This window comes from Strongylocentrotus purpuratus, unplaced genomic scaffold (genome assembly GCF_000002235.5).
Source record: "Strongylocentrotus purpuratus isolate Spur 01 unplaced genomic scaffold, Spur_5.0 spur5_scaffold_14, whole genome shotgun sequence".
In the NCBI taxonomy this organism is placed as follows: domain Eukaryota; kingdom Metazoa; phylum Echinodermata; class Echinoidea; order Camarodonta; family Strongylocentrotidae; genus Strongylocentrotus; species Strongylocentrotus purpuratus.
In genome coordinates this window covers 27,207,968-27,228,507 of record NW_022145599.1, presented here as the reverse complement: position 1 = coordinate 27,228,507, position 20,540 = coordinate 27,207,968, and the positions used below count along the sequence as shown (strand labels likewise).

Genomic DNA, 20,540 nt, shown 5'->3' with positions numbered 1-20,540 from the left:
CCATTTTCTTTCCTCTTCATCTCCTTTCTAGATATTTCTTGGCCTCTTTTTCTTCCCTTCTTTCCTCTCTTTTATCCTTCATTTACTTTTTCTTCACCTTTCCCTTTTCTTTTTCCCCTCACTACCTATTTACCATTTTGGGTAAATGAGAAAGGGCCAATATATTCTCTCGCTCTATACTTTCTTCGTTTCTTCTGTCAATTCTCTTTAGTTAACTTCATTGCCATAAACTAAACAACAACAAAAGTATGGACTCAAATACATGATTGTGATTAATGCTTTTTTTTAATTCTCATTGGTCCATCATCTCCTTATACACCGGTGCCTCGAAAGTTATTCACTTCCCAAAATATAGATTACCATATCGTTCTGCTACAGAGCAATCTTATCATCACCTATCACTGTTTGTACACGGGATATCCCCATAATGTGTCATTTTCGGGTTAAACACTAATCCCCACGCCTAAAAAAAGAGGCTTATTGTTTAGCTCTGACGATCACTTTCATGCCGAGGTCTACCAAAGGACTGTACCAAGTATTAGTATGTCGATTATTTTGGGGACCCCCCGCTCCCCCCCCCCCCCCCCCGGACCGGTCAACTAAGAGTTGAACAGAATAGAATGAGGTCGTTTTGGATTAAGCACAAAGACGAGTTAGTTTAAAGAGATGGAACATTTAACTGAAGTGTCTAATCGACGTACAGCAAAAGGTTTGGACTTCCTGTACCAGGGTTAGAGATTGCGTTCGAGGTAGCACCGTTGACCAACGCATCTGCCACTCCGGACGGAGAGAGACTGGGAGAATTTCCGAGAACGACGGCGGCGGCGCCTGTTTATTTATTTTTTTTTAAAGAAGGGAGGAGACACACACCCAGATTAGAAATCGGTATTTCCAAAATCAAGTAATATTTTAAGACATGGATGAATAAGAATCATTATAAGGAAACATTTCAATAGTCGTAAACCGGCAGCCGTACACTCTGACTACCGAATATTACATGTATGGTCTACATGTAATATGATACTCAATTATAGATCATGATCATGATGGTGACGGGCCAGAAATGAGGCCATATCGTCAATCTTTGTCAGTGTCATTGATTATCTTGTATTCGATCATTAATAGGCCAATGCTATCAGGTGGTTTTAAAGTGCAGACGTAGTAATGAATATTACTACTAGTAATTAGCCTACTAGGAACTATTTTTACTACTAATTATTACTAGTAATTTATAACTATTTACAATTACTGTTATTAACCAAAAAAAAAACCTCACCCGCAACGTGAGGGCATGCCATGCTGGTACCACTCATTTGTGTGTAGCTGCTCGATGTACCATATTGAGCGCTGTTAATGCCGACGCCAGGGGCGAAGATGTCCACGCATGAGCCGTAGTTTGAGAAAAGTGGTCTTGAGTCGGTACTCCCGGTCGCACCAACCGTGATAGCCTGTCGATGGATTACAGAATAGGTTTCTTTATTATTCGTATATTTATAGATAGTTAGTTGTTTCACCATTTTTTATGAAATTGATATAAACAACAACAAAAAAGTACAAAAAAGAAACATTTTAAATTATATGCATCAACGAGGACATTACTACAACATAAATCAGAGCAACTGACGTAAATAACTGAAAAGAGGTACTGCTAACGAACAAACATTTGTTAACTTGATAATTATGAAATATCAAAGTAATGGATCATGGCCAATTTGCTTGAGCGCCTATGTCTGGGCACATGCTTTAATAGATAGGCTAACTATAATATTCACATTTTATGCATACTTCAAAAAAAGTCGTTCTTGAGAACTTGAAAGCCTGCCCAAGACTGACCAGACATAACAACACTCAATTTGTTTGCGGACTCATTCATTAATAACATGTTCCAGGAATAATTCGCCACTAGGTTCCGGAGAAGAAAAAAGCATCCATAAATTTGAGATTTATTAATAAACTGGTCTATTGCATGATCCTGGTGACAGGCATACAACATAATTGACGAACGCAAACTTGACGCCTCTAGTATGGCAATACATAAGTATTCGTGCGGAGAAAAAAAAAGGGTTTAAAGAAAAATGAGAAAAGGTCCAATTTCGGCAATTTTTTGCACAAGCATCGAAATATTATCTTTCTCTCTAGAAAAATCAAGAACTGCATCTTAACCGAATGAGTGCGCAGACATGAGCATCTTTGTACATTCAGTTGAAACCTTTGTTCTAAATTTACTATTTAGGTTATTAGACAATAATGCAAAATCAAGCACTGCAGATCTATAAAAGAAATGATATGACTTACATCCGGAGCAGAAGCCGGGGAGTAATTGCAGGCATCGGCGTAGCTGTTACCGGCTGCTGCAACAACAACAACACCTGCATCATGGGCATTTGCAACGGCGTTATTGAGAGACCACGAAGAACCTCCGCCAATGGACATAGAAGCAATCTTGTTGGACATGCTGGATTCCGCCACAGCATTCACACCTTTTAGGAGTCGGAGAGAAATAGTTCAAAGCGTACTGGTGAATATTCTGATATCCAACATTTACTTTACTATTGCTAAATACTGCTTCACTGTAAACAGTAACTCACTTTCAGTTATTTAAGAGATTGGCGACCATTATGGACGCCATCTTGGATTTACAAGTGTCCCGTTGGCCATAACCCATCGTTAGTGTAATGAATGGATTACTCGTATCCCTAAACTTTAGGTGTAGACACCAATTCATATTTTAAAGATGGATATACCATGACTTATGGCTATTCAAAGGTATTGGCGGCCATCTCGCATGCCATTTCGAAAATAACCACTTTCCGGGGGTCGGATTTTCTTAGAGTTTAAGTAAGTTGCTCCTGTTGTCAAACAATACCGCAAGATATTTGTTTGCAATTGTTTGGGGGTCAAACCCTATATTCACCGGACTTATAGGAAAGAAGGTTAAAGGCAGTATCTTGAAACGCTACACGCTAGCTTTATACCAATTATCTACCAGGGCTTCAAACGAAAAGATATTGGAGACTAGGAAATGTCATGAAATTTCAGCTCGAAAAAGGCGCATTGGCCGAGGAATACAGAATCTTTTTATTAATTTCTCCCTTCTTTTTCTATTTTTCAGTGTTCGTTGTAAATTTTATTACTATTATAATCATTGTTATTATCATTATTATTGATATTTTTATCGTTGTTATAATATATCATATTATCAATATTATTAGTAATAATATCATTATGTTTGTTATCAAAATTGATATTTGTGTATCTATCAATCTGACTGATATCATCATTGTTATTATTATCATCATTATTTCTATTCATATTCTATCAAATATTTCTGTTACTATTATCATTATTGTTATTATTAATATTAGTATTTTTGTCGCTAATATTATTATCATCAGTATTGTTATTATCATAATAAGTGGTAGTTGTAGAATGATTAAGATTGTCGCTATATTATTATTGTTATGTTATCATTCTCATTATTAATAGCATTATTAATTTAATTATTATCATTGTTACTAATCCCTATTATGACTGATTGGAATATGGTGAGCAAAGAATTCCATTTGATACTTCAAATATTATTGTTTAAGATGGGTTACGATGTATAAGCCTACCAGCTATGATGTTGGAATAAGAACCAGATCCTGTGCAGGACATCACACGAACGTTGTAGATGTTGGTATTAGTGGCAACACCACTATATGTTCCTCCGACTGTTCCGGCACAGTGAGTTCCGTGACCATGACAATCAGCACCCTTATAATATTTGACAATAAAAGAAAGCGAGAAAGAAAGATAGAGATATATATATATATATATATATATATATATATATATATATATATATATATATATAAAAGTAGTAGATTCAGTTTATGTTATGTTTATTCATACTACGGTCAGCTTTGCAACTGAATACGCTACCTGCTTAAAAGTTACGCCACATATCGACTGCCAATGTGTGCTTAATTGATGGCACAATTAAAAAATCATACCTAATTTATCTCATCGAATACCATCAAACTTTCACTATTAAATAATTTTTTTACTCATTCTCTCTGGTTTTCTTAACACATCGATCAGGACATGATTTATGTTCAAAGATCACAATTAATCATTGTTCTTCAAATTGGCAACAACGTTTTTTTTTTCTTCCAATGCCAGTTTTGAATAAAACAGTGTAGGCTAATGTCTCTAAAGAAAATATGTTTGGGTAGGAACTTTATTGGAATAGAAAAATGAGATAAGTAACCTACATCTCCATTTTCGTAATCGTAGAATTGATTGGCACGATTATTACTGAAGTCCTCATGCGAGTAAGTGATTCCGGTATCGATGACGAAAACATTTGCCCCTGAACCCGTACCTGTAGTGGATGGATGGCAATCATTGAAATATTCGTTGCACGAGAGATTATATGTGAAGGTTAAGTGTCGTTTTTCCGAAGGTTCACAATTCCGAAGATTCGTATTTCCAAAAATCAAAATGGAATAAGGTTCATAATTCCGAAATAATTTGGAAGGTTTTAGAATTCATAAAATGACATAGAGCCCTAAACCGTTTTTCAGAATTACGAACCTGTGGAAAAACGAATCCTATTTGATTTTCCGAATGATGAACCCTATTTGTCGGAATTACGAAACGTGGGATAAACGAACCTTTAGAATAACGCAACGGATGTTCGGAATCATGAACCCCGAGTATGGGAGGTTTGTGGTTTGAAATAATGAACCTTCGGGAAAATGAGCGCCTCCCCATTGGCCCGACTTAAACTAAGTGTATTAATAACCTTAATTTTTTTTTTAAATCTCGAGGGCTAGCGGATAAAGAGCTGCTTGCTAGTGCCAGGCGCGGATCCAGGATTTCTTAGGGGAGGGGGCCCAACTTTTTTTTTTTTTGCTCCCGAAAATTTGAAAATCGCGCCGGCCGAAAAGTCGCTCAGTGGGGGGGGGGGGGGGGGGGGGGGGGGGGGGGGGGGGGGGGGGGGGGGGGTACAGAGCACAATTTTTTTTTTTTTTTTTTTGCTCCCGAAAATTTGAAAAACGCGCCGGCCAAAAATTCGCTCAGTCGGGGGGGGGGGGGGGGGTAGTGAGCACATATTTTTTTTTTGATCCTCAAAAAAAAATTCAATTTGCACCCCCCAAAAAAAGGTAAAAATTACGTGATTTTACTTGATTTTTTTCTCAAGGGGGGGGGGGGCCGGGCCCCCCGGCCCCCCCCCCCCCCCCCCTGGATCCGCCACTGGCTAGTACATCGCTGAATATGTACTGGAAGCAGGTTAAGTCACAATCGGATGATTAACGAGGCTTGTCGAGTTCATTATCCGGCTCATTGTGCCTTAATCGAGTGCAATGCATACCACTAATGCACGAGTTCGAAATCATGAATTATTTGTTTTACAAAACGGGTCAGCAAAATGAATATAGATTCGAGGAATAAGAAGAAAAAAAACCGAACAATGCCAAGTGTCGCACTGTCAAGGAAGCCTCCATTCGCTTTATTGAATTACGTTATTAAAAGGAGGCGGTGTGGCACAATATGATTGTCGTCTGGCTAACTGGCAGTTATAACTATTAATTTGTATGTATTGTAATGTAATGTAATGATTCAGGCTTTGGTTACTAATACTTATTTTGACCAAAACTGTTCTCTCCATACCAAAACACAACTATTCCTTTAAATGATAAATTCGTGGTGAACCTTATGTACAGGCTCTGTTGTTTGGAACCAGTAGCCTGGACGACGAGCAAATATGAGGTTAGCACTTGGGTACTCTATATGGCTCATCTCGTGGATCGGTCCCAGCCCACAGCCCACAAGACCGGCAGCCCGTGAAATCAACAGCCCGTGAGACCGACATCTTTTGGAAGAGAATAAAAACTTTCTGTTTCTCTCCGGTCGGTATCATGGGCTGACAATGTTTTCGCATTACTCCTATCGATTCTGCTTACCGCTGAAGTTGATTGTGCCATCAAGAGGTAGATTACGCTGATCGATACGATCAAGCCCATAGTAACTAGCAGCGTCTCGGCTACCAAGTACAGTAGCCAGGCCATCTTCCTCAACGTAACTGATACCAGTCAGACCACGTACCTATAGACCCAAATCATTTTCAGTGAAAAAAAGTAAAACACAAGGCGTGATTACATCAAAAAAAATCTTTAACAAGATATAAACACGCATCATAAATAGATATATATTTATGAATACATCTCATTAATCAAGGGAACAAAGTAAATTTATAACATGAGGAGATAATTTGTTGGAAATTAATGACTATGATAGATTATAACAATCATGTGGAGTTAAGTAAAGGACGGATAGGAAATTTAATTAGTTGAAAGCTTACATTTTCATACATTGTTAAAGCTGACCGGATTGGAGCCAAATTTTGAACATAAATGATTTGTTCATGAATAGTGAGCATTAAACAAAATTATATACTATGTTGTGAATTCAAAATTTGATAGAACAACGATGATGGTATCAATTTGTCAAAACTGAGCCCGGGATGTAGCTGATATATCAAGAAGAAAACGGATCTCAAGAACTTTTAATAAACCACCTGTTGCCTATAAGAATAGTGTTCGGATTGTTTGTCATTAGACTGTTACACATTTCAAAAGGTATTTATATACAAAGCAATATGCTTTAAAATGATACATTGATGCATTAATCCGTGCACGGTTCACCAAGCAATATGGTTTTGAAAATGGCATGGCAAAATCCACTAGTGCTCAATTTGGGTGGCACAATAAATATGGTTGAAAACGTTAGAATCATACGCGGACACGACCGAGGGTATCCTAATGGAAACAAAAACTTTAACACTGAATGAGAGGATCGTTGTCTTGTAATTCTCTTTAATTGTTGGCCATGCACTCAGGCAGATTTGACTGTATTATGTTTATATCAATACACACACGTACACATGCACACACACGCACACACACACATTCACGCACACGCACACACGCGTGCACATAATAGGTGAACTATCATTCATAATCAAGATGGTCATACAAAATTTCTAGTATATTGTTGTGCTCACCTGTTCAAGCAAATCGCCATCGAGGGTGAGAACGAGTCCATTGATGAGGCCGGTGAGGGTCTTGCGGACGATCCCTCCCTGCATGGAGGCAGCGAATCTACCGGCATTGATGCCATCCTGCAAACAAAAGTATAACAATGATAATATTTATGAACAAAGCGACCCTAAATCAGCTATGAAAGTTAGCTTTGAAAATAAAACTGTTTACTGATTTTGTGAATAAGATTTGAGCAAAAGTTTCTCTCGACAACTAATAAACCTTGGTAAAGGCTTGCCCGACATATTAGCAACCAATGTATACAAAGTGGATTCCATCTATATAGACATAATCCATAGCAGGACATTAAATGGTTGATAACCAGGGTATCAGGAGAGAAACTTGCAGGAATTGAAATACATTGGTAAAGAGGTCTATTATACGTCAGCAAAAAATACAGTACCGAAGTCTGACTTTATTCTGGCTAAGTTGTCAATGTTGCTGGTTTCAAACAATTTTGTGCTAAACAATGGCATGGTAATCACACTAGCCCCAAACACTGAATTTGCCCTTCTCCAGCCCGTTTCTTGAATGATTTCGCGGTGGACTTCATGCGCAGACTCTGATTGTTTGGAACCAGTAACATGGATGACGAGCGACTATGAAGTTAGCACTTTAATAGGTCCTCTATTTGTACGGTGGGAAGGCCAGGTCTATTATTTCTGAGCTGTATTATTTTGAAGCCTAAAATCTCTTTATCTATGAATATTGCAAGAAACCCTAAATTGTACTATCATCAATAACCTAACCCTTGTATGAATCTGACAAAAAATACCTCAAGGACAACGATGTACTGGCCAGGAATGTTGGGCTCAACTCGGTAGAGAGGCGCAATGCGGCTCTGAGCCACGGCAGCGAAGAGGAGAACAAGGAGAGCTTGCATCTTGGTCTAGTGGTTTGTCTAGATTAATTTAATTTCAACACAACAAAATACAAGAAAGATGAAGTTTATAAAAACGAAATTGAAATGAACATTCGACGAATAATGTTGCTAGTCTGACTCAAATTTGAATCAGACTAAACATCAAGATCAATTATATTTTTTGAAGTCAATTTATGTTCTATATTCCAGAATACTCGGTAAGATATAGGAGAACAAATGACCAAATAAGAGGACATTGGACTTGTCCACAATATAGAGAAATAACAATAAATGATATTGAGAAATGAATATACTGCCTCACTGCAAAATGCGAAGAACAATCGTCCGGAGGTCACCTCACACTGTACATGGCGACTGGATTTGAGAAAACTTTAGATAATTATTTTAAAACATGAAAATGTGAAATTCGCTTAGTTGAAGTTCTGGAAAGTCATATGAATAGTGAAATCAATATTTCAAAATTATGTAAGTCAGGTTTCCAATTTGAGGACGTAATCAATTGGATTTGACTCGAGACAGTCGTCATTCTTGAGCCATTTTCTTTTCTTTTTTAATCTGACTGAAAGGTCTACAATAATATTTACAATGCTATTTCGATTTCACTATCGCGGTGACTTTTCGGAACTTCAATCAGGAAAATTTCACCGTTTCAAATGCTCAGGTCTTCCCAAATCTTGTCGAGTAGGATGGTGTAGGTGTGTGGTGTTCCTTCTGATGTCTTGTCAGCTCTTACCTTACTTCTGAAGAGATGTGACGAACTTGGTTGGATCTGCTAGAATCGTCCTCTACTTATAGAGGATGCCTCCATAGACATAACCCTATGGGACATCGACACCTGTCCATCTTTGCACACTTTTGTTATCAATTAGATTTGATATTGCACCATAATGTACAGTTGAATAAAAAGGGCCGTTATTGACATGGAGTTATTTTCGGTTACAATAATATAAAGTCGCACATCGTCTCGTGGCTGGCTATTAGATTTATATGATTGATATGTTTGTTTTCATAACATCTTCTCAATTTCTCACGCTCAAACTATTGAGGACAACAAACTTTCCTTCTCGTACCATTCAGGAATATCTCTAAGTCTAAAAATGTTCCATTCCTCTTGCCCTCTGCTCCTTGTTGCCACGTGCCACGTCGAAATTGATGCGTCGAATCGGTAGTAGATGTGAATTGTGATGATAATGATGATGATGATGATGATAAGATGGTGATCAGATGATGGTAATGATGGCGGTGGTGTTGTTGGAGGTGGTTGTGGTGCTAAAAGTAATGGCGATGCATGGTGGTGGTCAGGCGCGTACGCAGGGGGTGTTTTGGGGTTGAACCCCTCCCTTCAGTTTTGTTTGTACGTGTGTATTTTGGAGCAAACCCCCCCCCCCCCCTTTGTGATTTTTTTTTTTATTGAAAAAAAAAAAATTAAAAAAAAATTCTGCCAATGGCTGACCTAAAAGAGATGACCTTACCCCCCCCCCCCCCCCCCGACAGAACAAAATGTCAAATTTCGTGATAACACCTGACATGCAGGGCGTTTTGTATATCACAATCAGCACAAATTATTATCTTGGGTGTAACGCACTATACGTTTATGTTGTTGGGGTACGCAAATAGTAGGCCTACGTGCAATCATGTAATGTATAGTCCGAATGTGATTCAGCATAAATTACTATCTCCTCCGTCATGTATTGAAAGCATCATACCTAAGTCCATATGGATCGCTTGATGTCGCCATTTCTTTCTTTCTCTCTTTCTTTCTTCTTTCTCACTTTTTTTCTTTTTCTCTCTTTCTTCTGCAACAGCAAGTGATGAAAGAAAATTGTAGTATCAAAACCTGAAAAGTTTACAATTCTATGTAGAGATATTTCTGGTTAGTTCAATTAAATGTTTTGCATGAACATGCAGAGCCCTTTTCATTCCAAATCTGCATGTAAATTGAGCCAATAATCACCAAAATGCGAGGGAATGAGGTGGGAGGGGGGGAGAAGGGGGCAGCTGGTTGAAACTGGACAACTTTGCCCTCAGACATATATCCCCGGTAAATCTCAATTCGTACATCTCGAGCGGTATACCTAATACAATAATCTGTTGCTTAGAAGAAAAAATTCCCATTGGAGGCAAATGGACTTTGGTTATCCAAGATATCAATATATTATTCCCCTCTTACTATCTACTCTATACACATACTCGCTATAGGAACGCAGAGACGGTACACTTTGCACTTTTTCAACCGGGAAAGCCGGGGAGGAGGAGGTGGTGTCTTTTCAAACGGACCATCATCAAATTTGTTGATGTAAAAGTTTGATGACCCATTGTACAGATATATCATTACGGTTCCCTCTTCCACAGTCATCCTAATCATTTTCATCATCACCTATTTTCATTACCATCCTCGTCACCACCACCATCCCCATTATCACCACCATCATCACCACAATCATCGTCATCGTCATCAATATCATCTTCATCATCATCAACAACAACACACTTCATTATCACCTCTACCATCACAGTCACAACATCAAAAAAGGGTGAAAAGTGAGAGATGAAAAGAGTTAAAATTACTTGGGAAATTGAAGAAAATGACACGAAAACGCGTATTGAAGATAAAAGAATAAACATGTTATGGGGAAGGTGGGGGTAAAAAGGTGGGATAAAAAAATAATAGGTCGACATTGGACTTGTCCATAATATAGAGAAATAACAAGAAAAATAATATACTGCGTCACTGTAAAATGCCAAGAACATTCGTCCGAATGCCACTCCACAACGTACGATCTAATATCGATGAACATCTTGATTCGAATTCATCATTGATTACTCTTTTTTTTAATTATTCTATAAATTCCTTACAGAATTAAAGCAGTTAAAGCTTCAATTTAAACTAGAACTATGGAAACATGATCGACGAACCGATAGAAATGGCCTGTGAAATGCAACACCTGACATAGCATCTTATCTGTACTCAGCACAAATTATTATCTTGTTTGTGACGCACTAGACACATTCAGGTAATTTGAGCACGCAAATAAAAAGTGTAAAACAGGTTGGCCTAAAGTTCCTACTTTCTCTCTCGTCCTTTCATTCCCTCCATCTCTGTCCTGTTTTTTCTCTCTAGATGCAACCTCCTCTCCTCTCTCCTTCCATGCTTCCCTTCCCCCCCCCCCCTTTTTTTTTTTTATTTCTTTAGATCTCTCTCTTCTCTCTCTCTCTCTCTCTCTTCTATTTCTTTTTTATTCCCCTGTTTCTCAAACCCCTCCACATTAATGCTCCACCAAACAATAAACTTACTGTCTTTTTAGAACAAAAGCAACGAAGGAGTGAGTGAGAGAGAGCTGAGGTAGAGATAAAGATAGAGACAGAGAGGGAGAGAGGAGGAAAAAGAGCGAAAGAGAAACTACCATAAATAGTTTTTCATGATGCAGAAAGCTTTTGAGGTATTGAAACGAAACATTTCTTTATATGACCTGCTGTTGGAAAAGAAAAAGAGAAAGAAGAAAGAAAGAAAGAATGAGGACATCAGGCCATCAATATGCACTCAGGGCTATGTTGCTCCCAAGATATGACGGAGGAGATTTATGCTTAATCATATTCGGACTATACATTACATCATGGTTCGAGGACACCTACCCCTGGACAACCACCCCCTAGGATAACCACCCTCTAGGATAACTACCCCCTAAGACAACTAACCCATAGGGCAACAACCCTCTAGGACGAATCCCCCCGGGACAATTACCATCTAGGGTGATGACCCCTAGCTAACTACCCCCTGGGACAACTACCCCTAGGACAACTACCCTGGGCATCTATCCCCAGACAACTACCACCTAGAATAACCACCCTCTCGGACAACTACCCCCGATTGATAATTACCCTAAGTGGTTATTGTCCGGGGGTGGTTTGGTGGTAGTTACCATACGTTGTAGATGTCACGGAGGTTTATGTCCTAGGTGGCGGTTACCCTAGAGAGTAGTTGTCTGGGGGTACTAGTCCTGAAGGATGGTTATCCTAGGGATATTCGCGTGAGGGTTAGTTATCCCGGGGTAGTTGTCCTAGAGACGGGTTGTCCTAGGGGTAGTTGTTTTGGAGTAGTTGTCCAGGGGTAATTGTCCTAGGGGGTTGTCATCCTAGAGGTGGTTGACCTAGGGGGTAGTTGTCTTAGAGGGTGGATACCCTAGGGGTTAATATCCGGGGATGGTTGTCCAGGGGATAGGTGTCCGGATACAATGTGCGTTACATCCAAGTTAATAACTTGTGCTGGTTGTAATATATATAACGCCCTGTTAGTGTTACGCATATTCTTTCTTAAAGTTCGTTAATCTTGTTACATATCGTTGATATTAAAGCTAGATTCAATGCTTCCTATTTCTAAAGAATTGTTTTTATCCATAGAATCATAAACATAATGAAAACGAGAGATCAATGATAATTTGAATCACGAAAATAATGTTTTCGTTTCAGAACTGTTTCATGATGGAAACCGTGGTTCATTTTATGTAATTCACATATCAAATAAATTAGTATGTCATAAAAATGTTAATAAATTGAGCTAATTGGATGGTACGTGTTGATACTGTATCATGTATGAAAAAGGGAGGTTTGAGAGGTACTTTATCAATACCATGAATACACAGAATAGTTAAACATGCTACCATTATGTATGTCTATTTCATAGCTATATTCTTTGTTTACATTTACTTATTCAACCCTAATTACTGCAGTCTCATTCTACTCTGTCATTATCAATGTCACCTGAATGATTCTGTAATCTACTCTGTGCAAATTAAACGCAGAGACGGAACAGGTGGCATGTTATTTTTCAACAGGGAAAGCCGGGGTGGGGGTCTTTTCAAACGGGGCATCTTCAAATTTCGGATGTAAATGTTTGATGTCCCATTAAAAAGATATATCATTACTGCTTCCCCTTTCACAGTCATCCTAATCATTTTCATCATCACCTATTTTCATTACCATCCTCGTCACCACCACCATCCCCATTATCACCATCATCATCACCACAATCATCGTCATCGTCATCAATATCACCTTCATCATCAACAACAACAACAACACACTTCATTATCACCTCTACCATCACAGTCACAACATAAAAAAAGGGTGAAAAGTGAGAGATGAAGAGAGTTAAAATTACTTGGGAAATTGAAGAAAATGACACGAAAACGCGTATTGAAGGTAAAAGAATAAACATGCTATGGGGAAGGTGGGGGTAAAAAGGTGGGATAAAAATATAATAGGTCGACATTGGACTTGTCTATAATATAGAGAAATAACAAGAAAAATAATATACTGCGTCACTGTAAAATGCCAAGAACATTCGTCCGGATGTCACTTCACACCGTACGATCTAAGGTGACAGGATGTTGAGATCATTATGTTTAAAGATGAAAATCTTGATTCGAATTCATCATTGATTACTCTTTTTTAAGCTTCAATCTAAACTATAACTATGGAAACATGATCGACGAACCTTTAGAAATGGCCTGTGAAATGTATCACCTGACATAGCATCTTATCTGTACTCAGCACAAATCATTATCTTGTTTGTGACGCACTAGGCACGTTCATGTAAATTTGAGCACGCAAATAAAACGTGTAAAACAGGTATAGCCTAAAGTTCTCATTTTCTCTCTCGTCCTTTCATTCCCTCCATCTCTGTTCTGTTTTTTTTCTCTCTCGATGCAACCTCCTCTCTTCTCTCTTCCAATCCCCCCCTCCCTCTCCCTTCTTTTTCTTTCTTTAGATCTCTCTCTCTCTCTCTCTCTCTTCTATTTCTTTTTTATTCTCCCTCTTTCTCCCACCCCTCCACATTTAATGCTCCTATCCCGATTGATAATTACCATAAGTGGTTATTGTCCGGGGTGGTTTGGTGGTTGTTACCATTCGTGGTAGATGTCAAGGAGGTATATCTCCTAGAAGGCGGTTGCCCTAGAGATTAGTTGTCTGGGGGTACTTGTCCTGGAGGATGGTTATTCTAGGGGTATTTGTGTGGGGTAATTGTTCGGGGGGTAGTTGTCCTAAATGGTGGTTGTCCTTGGTGGTTGTTGTCTGGGGGGTATTTATCCGGGGGTAGTTGTCCTAGAGACTGGTTGTCCTAGGGGTAATTGTCTGGGAGTAGTTGTCCGGGGGTAATTGTCCTAGGGGGTTGTTGTCCTAGAGGTGGTTGCCCTAGGGGGTAGTTGTCTTAGAGGGTGGATACCCTAGGGGGTTAATATCCGGGGTGGTTGTCTAGGGGATAGGTGTCCGGATACGATTGTGCGTTACATCCAAGTTAATAACTTGTGCTGATTGTAATATATATAACGCCCTGTTAGTGTCTTGTTACATATCGTTGATATTAAAGCGAGATTCAATGCTTCCTATTTCTAAAGAATTGTTTTTATCCATAGAATCATAAACATAATGAAAACGAGAGATCAATGATAATTTGAATCACGAAAATAATGTTTTCGTTTCAGAAATGTTTCATGATGGTAACCGTGGTTCATTTTATGTAATTCACATATCAAATAAATTAGTATGTCATAAAAATGTTAATAAAGTGAGTTAATTAGATGTTACCTGTTGATACTGTATCATGTATGAAAAAGGGAGGTTTGAGAGGTAATTTATCAATACCACGAATACACAGAATAGTTAAACATGCTACCATTATGTATGTCTATTTCATATCTACATGTATACTCTTTGTTTACATTTACTTATTCAACCCTAATTACTGCAGTCTCATTCTACTCTGTCATTAACAATGTCACCTGAATGATTCTGTAATCTACTCTGTGCAAATTAAACGCAGAGACGGAACAGGTGGCATGTTATTTTTCATCAGGGAAAGCCGGGATGGGGGTCTTTTCAAACGGGGCATCTTCAAATTTCGGATGTAAATGTTTGATGTCCCATTAAAAAGATACATCGTTACTGCTTCGGTGCTTCCCCTTTCACAGACATCTTAATCATTATCATCATCATCACCGAAGGATTTATCGTCACCAATACCACTTCAACCACCACAATCACAATTTTAAAAAAAAAGGAAAGTGTGAAAGATGAAAAGATTTTTAAATACAAATTGAAGAAAATGGAGAGCAAACAAATTTATTGAAGGAAAATAAATAGAAATGTAATGGAGAATGTGGGGTAAAATAAAGGAGTATTATGTAATTGCTGAAAGAGAGACCAATTCTTAAAAAACAGGTTATATTGATATTGACCAAAAAGAATGGATGCTATGTTTAGCCGTTTTGATACCCTAACTTTGCTCATCTGGTTACAGTAAAATGTTAATTTTTTTTTCCTATTTTGTCATACAGGTTTTTCTTTTTTTGTTAATCCTACTAGACAGTGGAAGACATTTTTTCATTTTCTATCAATCACTTCTCAAGCTTTCCTTTAATTTATCTCCACCTCTCTCTCTCTCTCTCTCTCTCTCTCTCTCTTTCTCGTTGTGTCTCTTCCCCCCCCCCCCTCTCTCTCTCTCTCTCTCTCTGTCTCTATCTCATTCTTCAGTGCATGTTTATTGTCCTAAAAAGACAGGAAATCGGACTGTGATGCTATTCAATCGATACAATTTTAGGAGTTCAGCTTTAAAGTGACTCAGTAACATTCTTGAAAGTTGATGAAAAAATTGCATAATTTTTGTTTAAAATGTTACTTATTATATTCCTTCCACTTTACTAACCCTCTGACATGCAACAAATCCTTTAAAAATTCTCAAACCACAAAGATATCTATGGTTTTCTTTAAAGGCGTCACAGTGTAAAACCCTCTGACCGTGATTAAGTGTAAATTCTCCCAACCATTTTTGAATTTTCCCAACCGTTTTTCCATGAAAAAAGGGCATAAAACAGGCTATTAAAAGTCTTTCAACACTTAAATGTCTGGAATGGTAGATAGAGCCAATTTATTGCTTGTTGACGATTAACCTTCACCTGAAATGTATTGTAAGATTATAGTTAAGAGAATTTAAAAAATCGATCAGATCAGTTTTTCCCAATTTCTAGCATAACAATGATCAATTTTCACTCAAATTTTCAGATTATCTTTAATTGTACATCTAGCATTGAAGTCACTACCTTAGCACCACTTTCTCTCATCTGAACAATGTTACCAAGTCCCTTAAAGGTTCACTATAAGGGCCATATTGACAAGATCAGGCATTTCTGGACTGTCCCATATGGCAACTTCCCGGGGATCATTTTTTTAATTTCAATTCATATCATTTTATTCTTCTTTCAGACACTTGCTTTAGCCAATGGCTGTTCTTCTGCAAGTCCGTGAACAAATAAAAAAAAAACATAGATTATATGCACAAATATAAATATAAGAAGAGAAGTCTCAAAGATGTTTATTTCAATTGTTTTTATTATTATTTATATATATATATATATATATATATATATATATATATATATATACATATATATATATATATATATATATATATTAAAATAGTTATGTACCTTTGTCCTAAACCACGTCAGAAATGCCTTCCTTATAGATATATATCATTAGTAAGAAATTCCTTTATTCTTTGTGGAAAAATCCCTTTGTGAAGAAGCACAACCGGCTGACTAAAATGCGACTATCCAATATAAAGTGAAATAATCACTGCCAAAACATGGCCTATAAAAATAAAAATAGAAAAGCATCTTGACAAAGTGCTTTATTTAAACTGTTTTCTTTTGAAATCCTATATTTACAGATTCACAGTAACATCTTGCCCTACAAATAAATGGACATATTATTACACAATCTCTTTCAGAAATTTGGGTCTCTCTTGACCAAGAATGGCCCATCGCATGGATTTATTTAGGCGCATTGGCCTTATGAGTAGGAGAAAGATGCTGTCAATTCTTGTGAAAATAATGAGTATGCAATCAAGGTTTATCAATACAATATTATTTTTTTAATCTTTCATATGTTTTTAAAGACCAATTAGTATCATGAAATTCATCATATTTCAATAACATGTTTGACTTTGAATACATACGAGTGAACTAATGTTACGATTATTAAGATTACGCGAATTAAGATTACCGGTACTTGATTAAATCAAGACAAAAATGTGTTATCAGTTGAGAATGAGAAGGGTCTTAACTCATGCATATCACTTTGTAGGTCTTCGTAGGTCTAATTTATTAACGAGAATTTTATCAAAATAAAAAGGGCCTCAAGTATTCTGCGCATCTTTGATAATGAGTGAGAAGGGCCCTAACTTGCCCTATAAAGGTGAGAAGGGCCCTAACTAGCCCTACAGAGGAGAGATGAGCCTTAATTTACTTGCCCGTCTCCTTCACGGTTTTGTATGAGAATGGGAAGGGACTAAATCTAGAGGAATTGCAGCTATAAATAGAAAATGAATACTTGAATTTAGCCAGTTTTTCAGTGTTCTGTAGAAAACTAACTAATCTATTTGCGATGTCCAGGAGAAGTCCGAAAACTTCCAAGAAAACTGGGTAATTAGCTTTTAAAAGGCTTCAAAACTTTAAACATGATTATCTTAGAGTACACGACTTGACTTAGGGGCCCTTCTCATTCATAGTTTCATAATAAGACCAAGAAAGGATAGAGGTTTGAGGTGAATATCATGCTATATGAATAAAAGTAAAGCTTGCTTGTATTGCAGAAAAATAAGTTTTAAAGACTGAACACATAAAGTTCCAATTGTCTATGTCACCACATTACTGATTTCAATCCTCATTCTTAACAGATGATATGTGATTATACTAATCCTTGGAAATAATCAAATAGTCATTACTGGGATTTTAGAACTATTTTAACCATGGTTACTGGCAATTTTACAGAAATAGTTTAAGCTTATGAATGCAATTTCGACCAATCAGATGGCTGGATTTCTTAAGTGAGGTATAATTATAATGACTAATAACATGATATGATGGAATTCAAACGATACAAAGCCTCTGAATATACGAACAATATCATTTGGTGAAATCATAAAAAGAATGCAAAGTCAAACTACCACTTGGAAAACAATGTCAATAGTGCATATTTATTTTTTACTTACATAATATGATGAGCTCCTAAAATTCTATAATGCCTGCTTGGCCTCTTTGAGTTATTACATCTGATTTGTTAATGAAGTCAATAACAAAAATATGGATAATATAACCCTTAAAAATCCTTGAATATACACAATAAATAATTAAGTACTGTTGTTAAAAAATAATCGAGGATCGATATATATATATATATATATATATGGAATTTAAATGATTAAAATATAATCAAATTTGATACATCACTAATTGTAACTCTTAATGTTCATTAGATTTGGACATTTAGATACACTTTGGGCTATTTTAACACCGTATAAAAAATTCATAACCATATGAATCCTATGAATTATATTAATTTCTCTTTTCCTCCAAATTTGCCAAAAATTATATACACAAATTTGTAAGCAAAGAGGGCATTTCTATAACGATTATAAAAATATATATAACCCACAAAAATAAAAGCAAATATCTTATTGCAGTTTTATCAATTTCAAATTATAACACATTTTCAAGGGCAAAATTTTGTGCATTTTAAGCCAGTCTATTTACATTTAAAACATCCTTTTAAAACATAGATGGATATTGGAGTCTAACTTCAGCAGAAATATAATTTGTGCAAAACATTCACAACTTCTTTCATAAAAAGACATCCACCATGAAAGACATCCATGCAGCTCATTATTCTTTTCTTAAAAATTCACTTTATGCTAATAACAAATCATGTATCACTCGAAAGCACACACTAAATCTAAACCCTGTGTCAAAAAATGGCAACAAATTTATCAGCAGCTCAGGTACAACTCATTAAGGCCTGCATATCATCAGCGTACATGAAAAAGCGTAAAAACAGTACTTTTTCTGAACCAGGCGCATATCACATTAACGGTATAAAAACAGGAAAATGATGATGGAAAAGGGCATCAAATTCACCAGTCATAATAGAGGGTTTGTTAGTATTGTAAAAAATAAGATTTTCTATTCTTTTCTTTGAATGAAAGTTAGGGGTTCTAAATCAGGTTTTCTTACTTTGACTTTTCCTTTTTGGCTACAAAAGTCTAAGAAGAAGCAGTCTAAAGACCAGAAGCGTTAGACAGGTTCCCCTAAATAGGGTATCAAAACTACTTGAGACTTTGATTCTCATTTAGGGTGCTTCTCAAAAAGTGATTTACGCAGATGATGTACAGTAATGTGACATAACCCCCAGGATCAACACACTTCATTACTTTTTTATATTTAAACAGCAAAGCTTAAAAATGAATGTTGTCCACGTTAGAGGGCAATGAAAATACAATGTACTTTGAAATTGAGTGATTCAGATTTACCAAAGATGCTTTACACAACATTATTTGTTTAGAAATGATATTGCGATGGTGATGTAGCAAACAATATATTTACACGTAGCCTATTTTCCAGTAATTCTTATACAACAAAACTATATAAAACAAGTCAACACAAAGCGTAGCATCCCCTCGCAGGGTACAAATGGCCTATATATATCAGAACATTAGACTATACTATTATATTAATAGGCAAGAAAATTAACCACAATTTCACATATATAATTAGGTGTTTTTGCATATTTAATGAGCTATGACCTTTTACCTTTGACCTACATACTCGGAAATCAAACTTAGGCTGTACATGTATTTTGATACCATGTACCTTCATATCAAATTTCATTAAAATCCGTCAAACAATACTGAAGTTATGGATCGGAAACCAGATTTGAATATTAAATGAGGTATGACCTTTGACCTACATACTCGGAAATTGAACTTAGGCTGTGTTTTGATACCATCTACCTTCATGTCAAATTTCATTAAAATTTGTCAAACATTACTCAAGTTATCAAATGAAAACCAGATTCGGATATTTAATGAGCTATGACCTTTCACCTACATACTCCGAAATCGAACTTAGGTTGTGTTTTGATACCATGAACTTCCATATCAAATTTCATCATATCGATCGGAAACCACATGTGTATTTTTTCGCATATTTAATGAGCTATGACCTTTGACCTTTGACCTACGTACTCCAAAATCGAACTTAGCCTGTATTTTGATATCATGTACCTTCATATCAAACTTCATTAAAATCCGTCAAACATTACTGAAGTTATCGATCAGAAACCAAATTTGTTACGGACTGACGGACGGAAGGACGGACGGCGGCGTTTCTATATCCCCTCCGACTTCATCGGCGAGGGGATATATCATGTCGTCGTGCCGCTTTAGAGAGCAATGAATATATGATGTACTTTGAAATTGAGTGATTCAAATTTACCAAAAATGCTTTATACAGCATGATTTGTTTAAAATGATATTGCGGCCGTCAGGTAGCAGAACAATGTATTTACACGTAGCACATTTTCCGGCAATTCAGGTTTAAAACTTTACAGAAGTACAGTTCTATTTAAGGTTTTGTTCAATATTTCGTATTCTGTCTGAAAACTGTTTGGATCCTTTTCTGTACAATCGAATATAATTTCATTAAAGCCCCAGATATTCACATAATTTGCATTGATTC

The 20,540-nt window shown here is 36.7% G+C and overlaps 1 protein-coding gene across 1 annotated transcript; it reads right to left on the bottom strand.

The window, feature by feature from the left end:
* Positions 1-266: 266 nt before the first annotated feature.
* On the bottom strand, positions 267-8,728 carry LOC581575 (aqualysin-1). The gene is made up of 9 exons (XM_003726015.3): positions 8,705-8,728; positions 7,864-7,989; positions 7,052-7,168; positions 5,952-6,093; positions 4,257-4,366; positions 3,615-3,756; positions 2,296-2,480; positions 1,277-1,448; positions 267-828 (listed from the first exon to the last, which is right to left on the bottom strand). The coding sequence occupies exons 2-9, from the start codon at positions 7,969-7,971 to the stop codon at positions 689-691; spliced, it is 1,116 nt and encodes a 371-aa protein (XP_003726063.2). The 5' UTR covers positions 7,972-7,989; positions 8,705-8,728; the 3' UTR covers positions 267-688.
* Between the last annotated feature and the right edge of the window lie 11,812 nt (positions 8,729-20,540).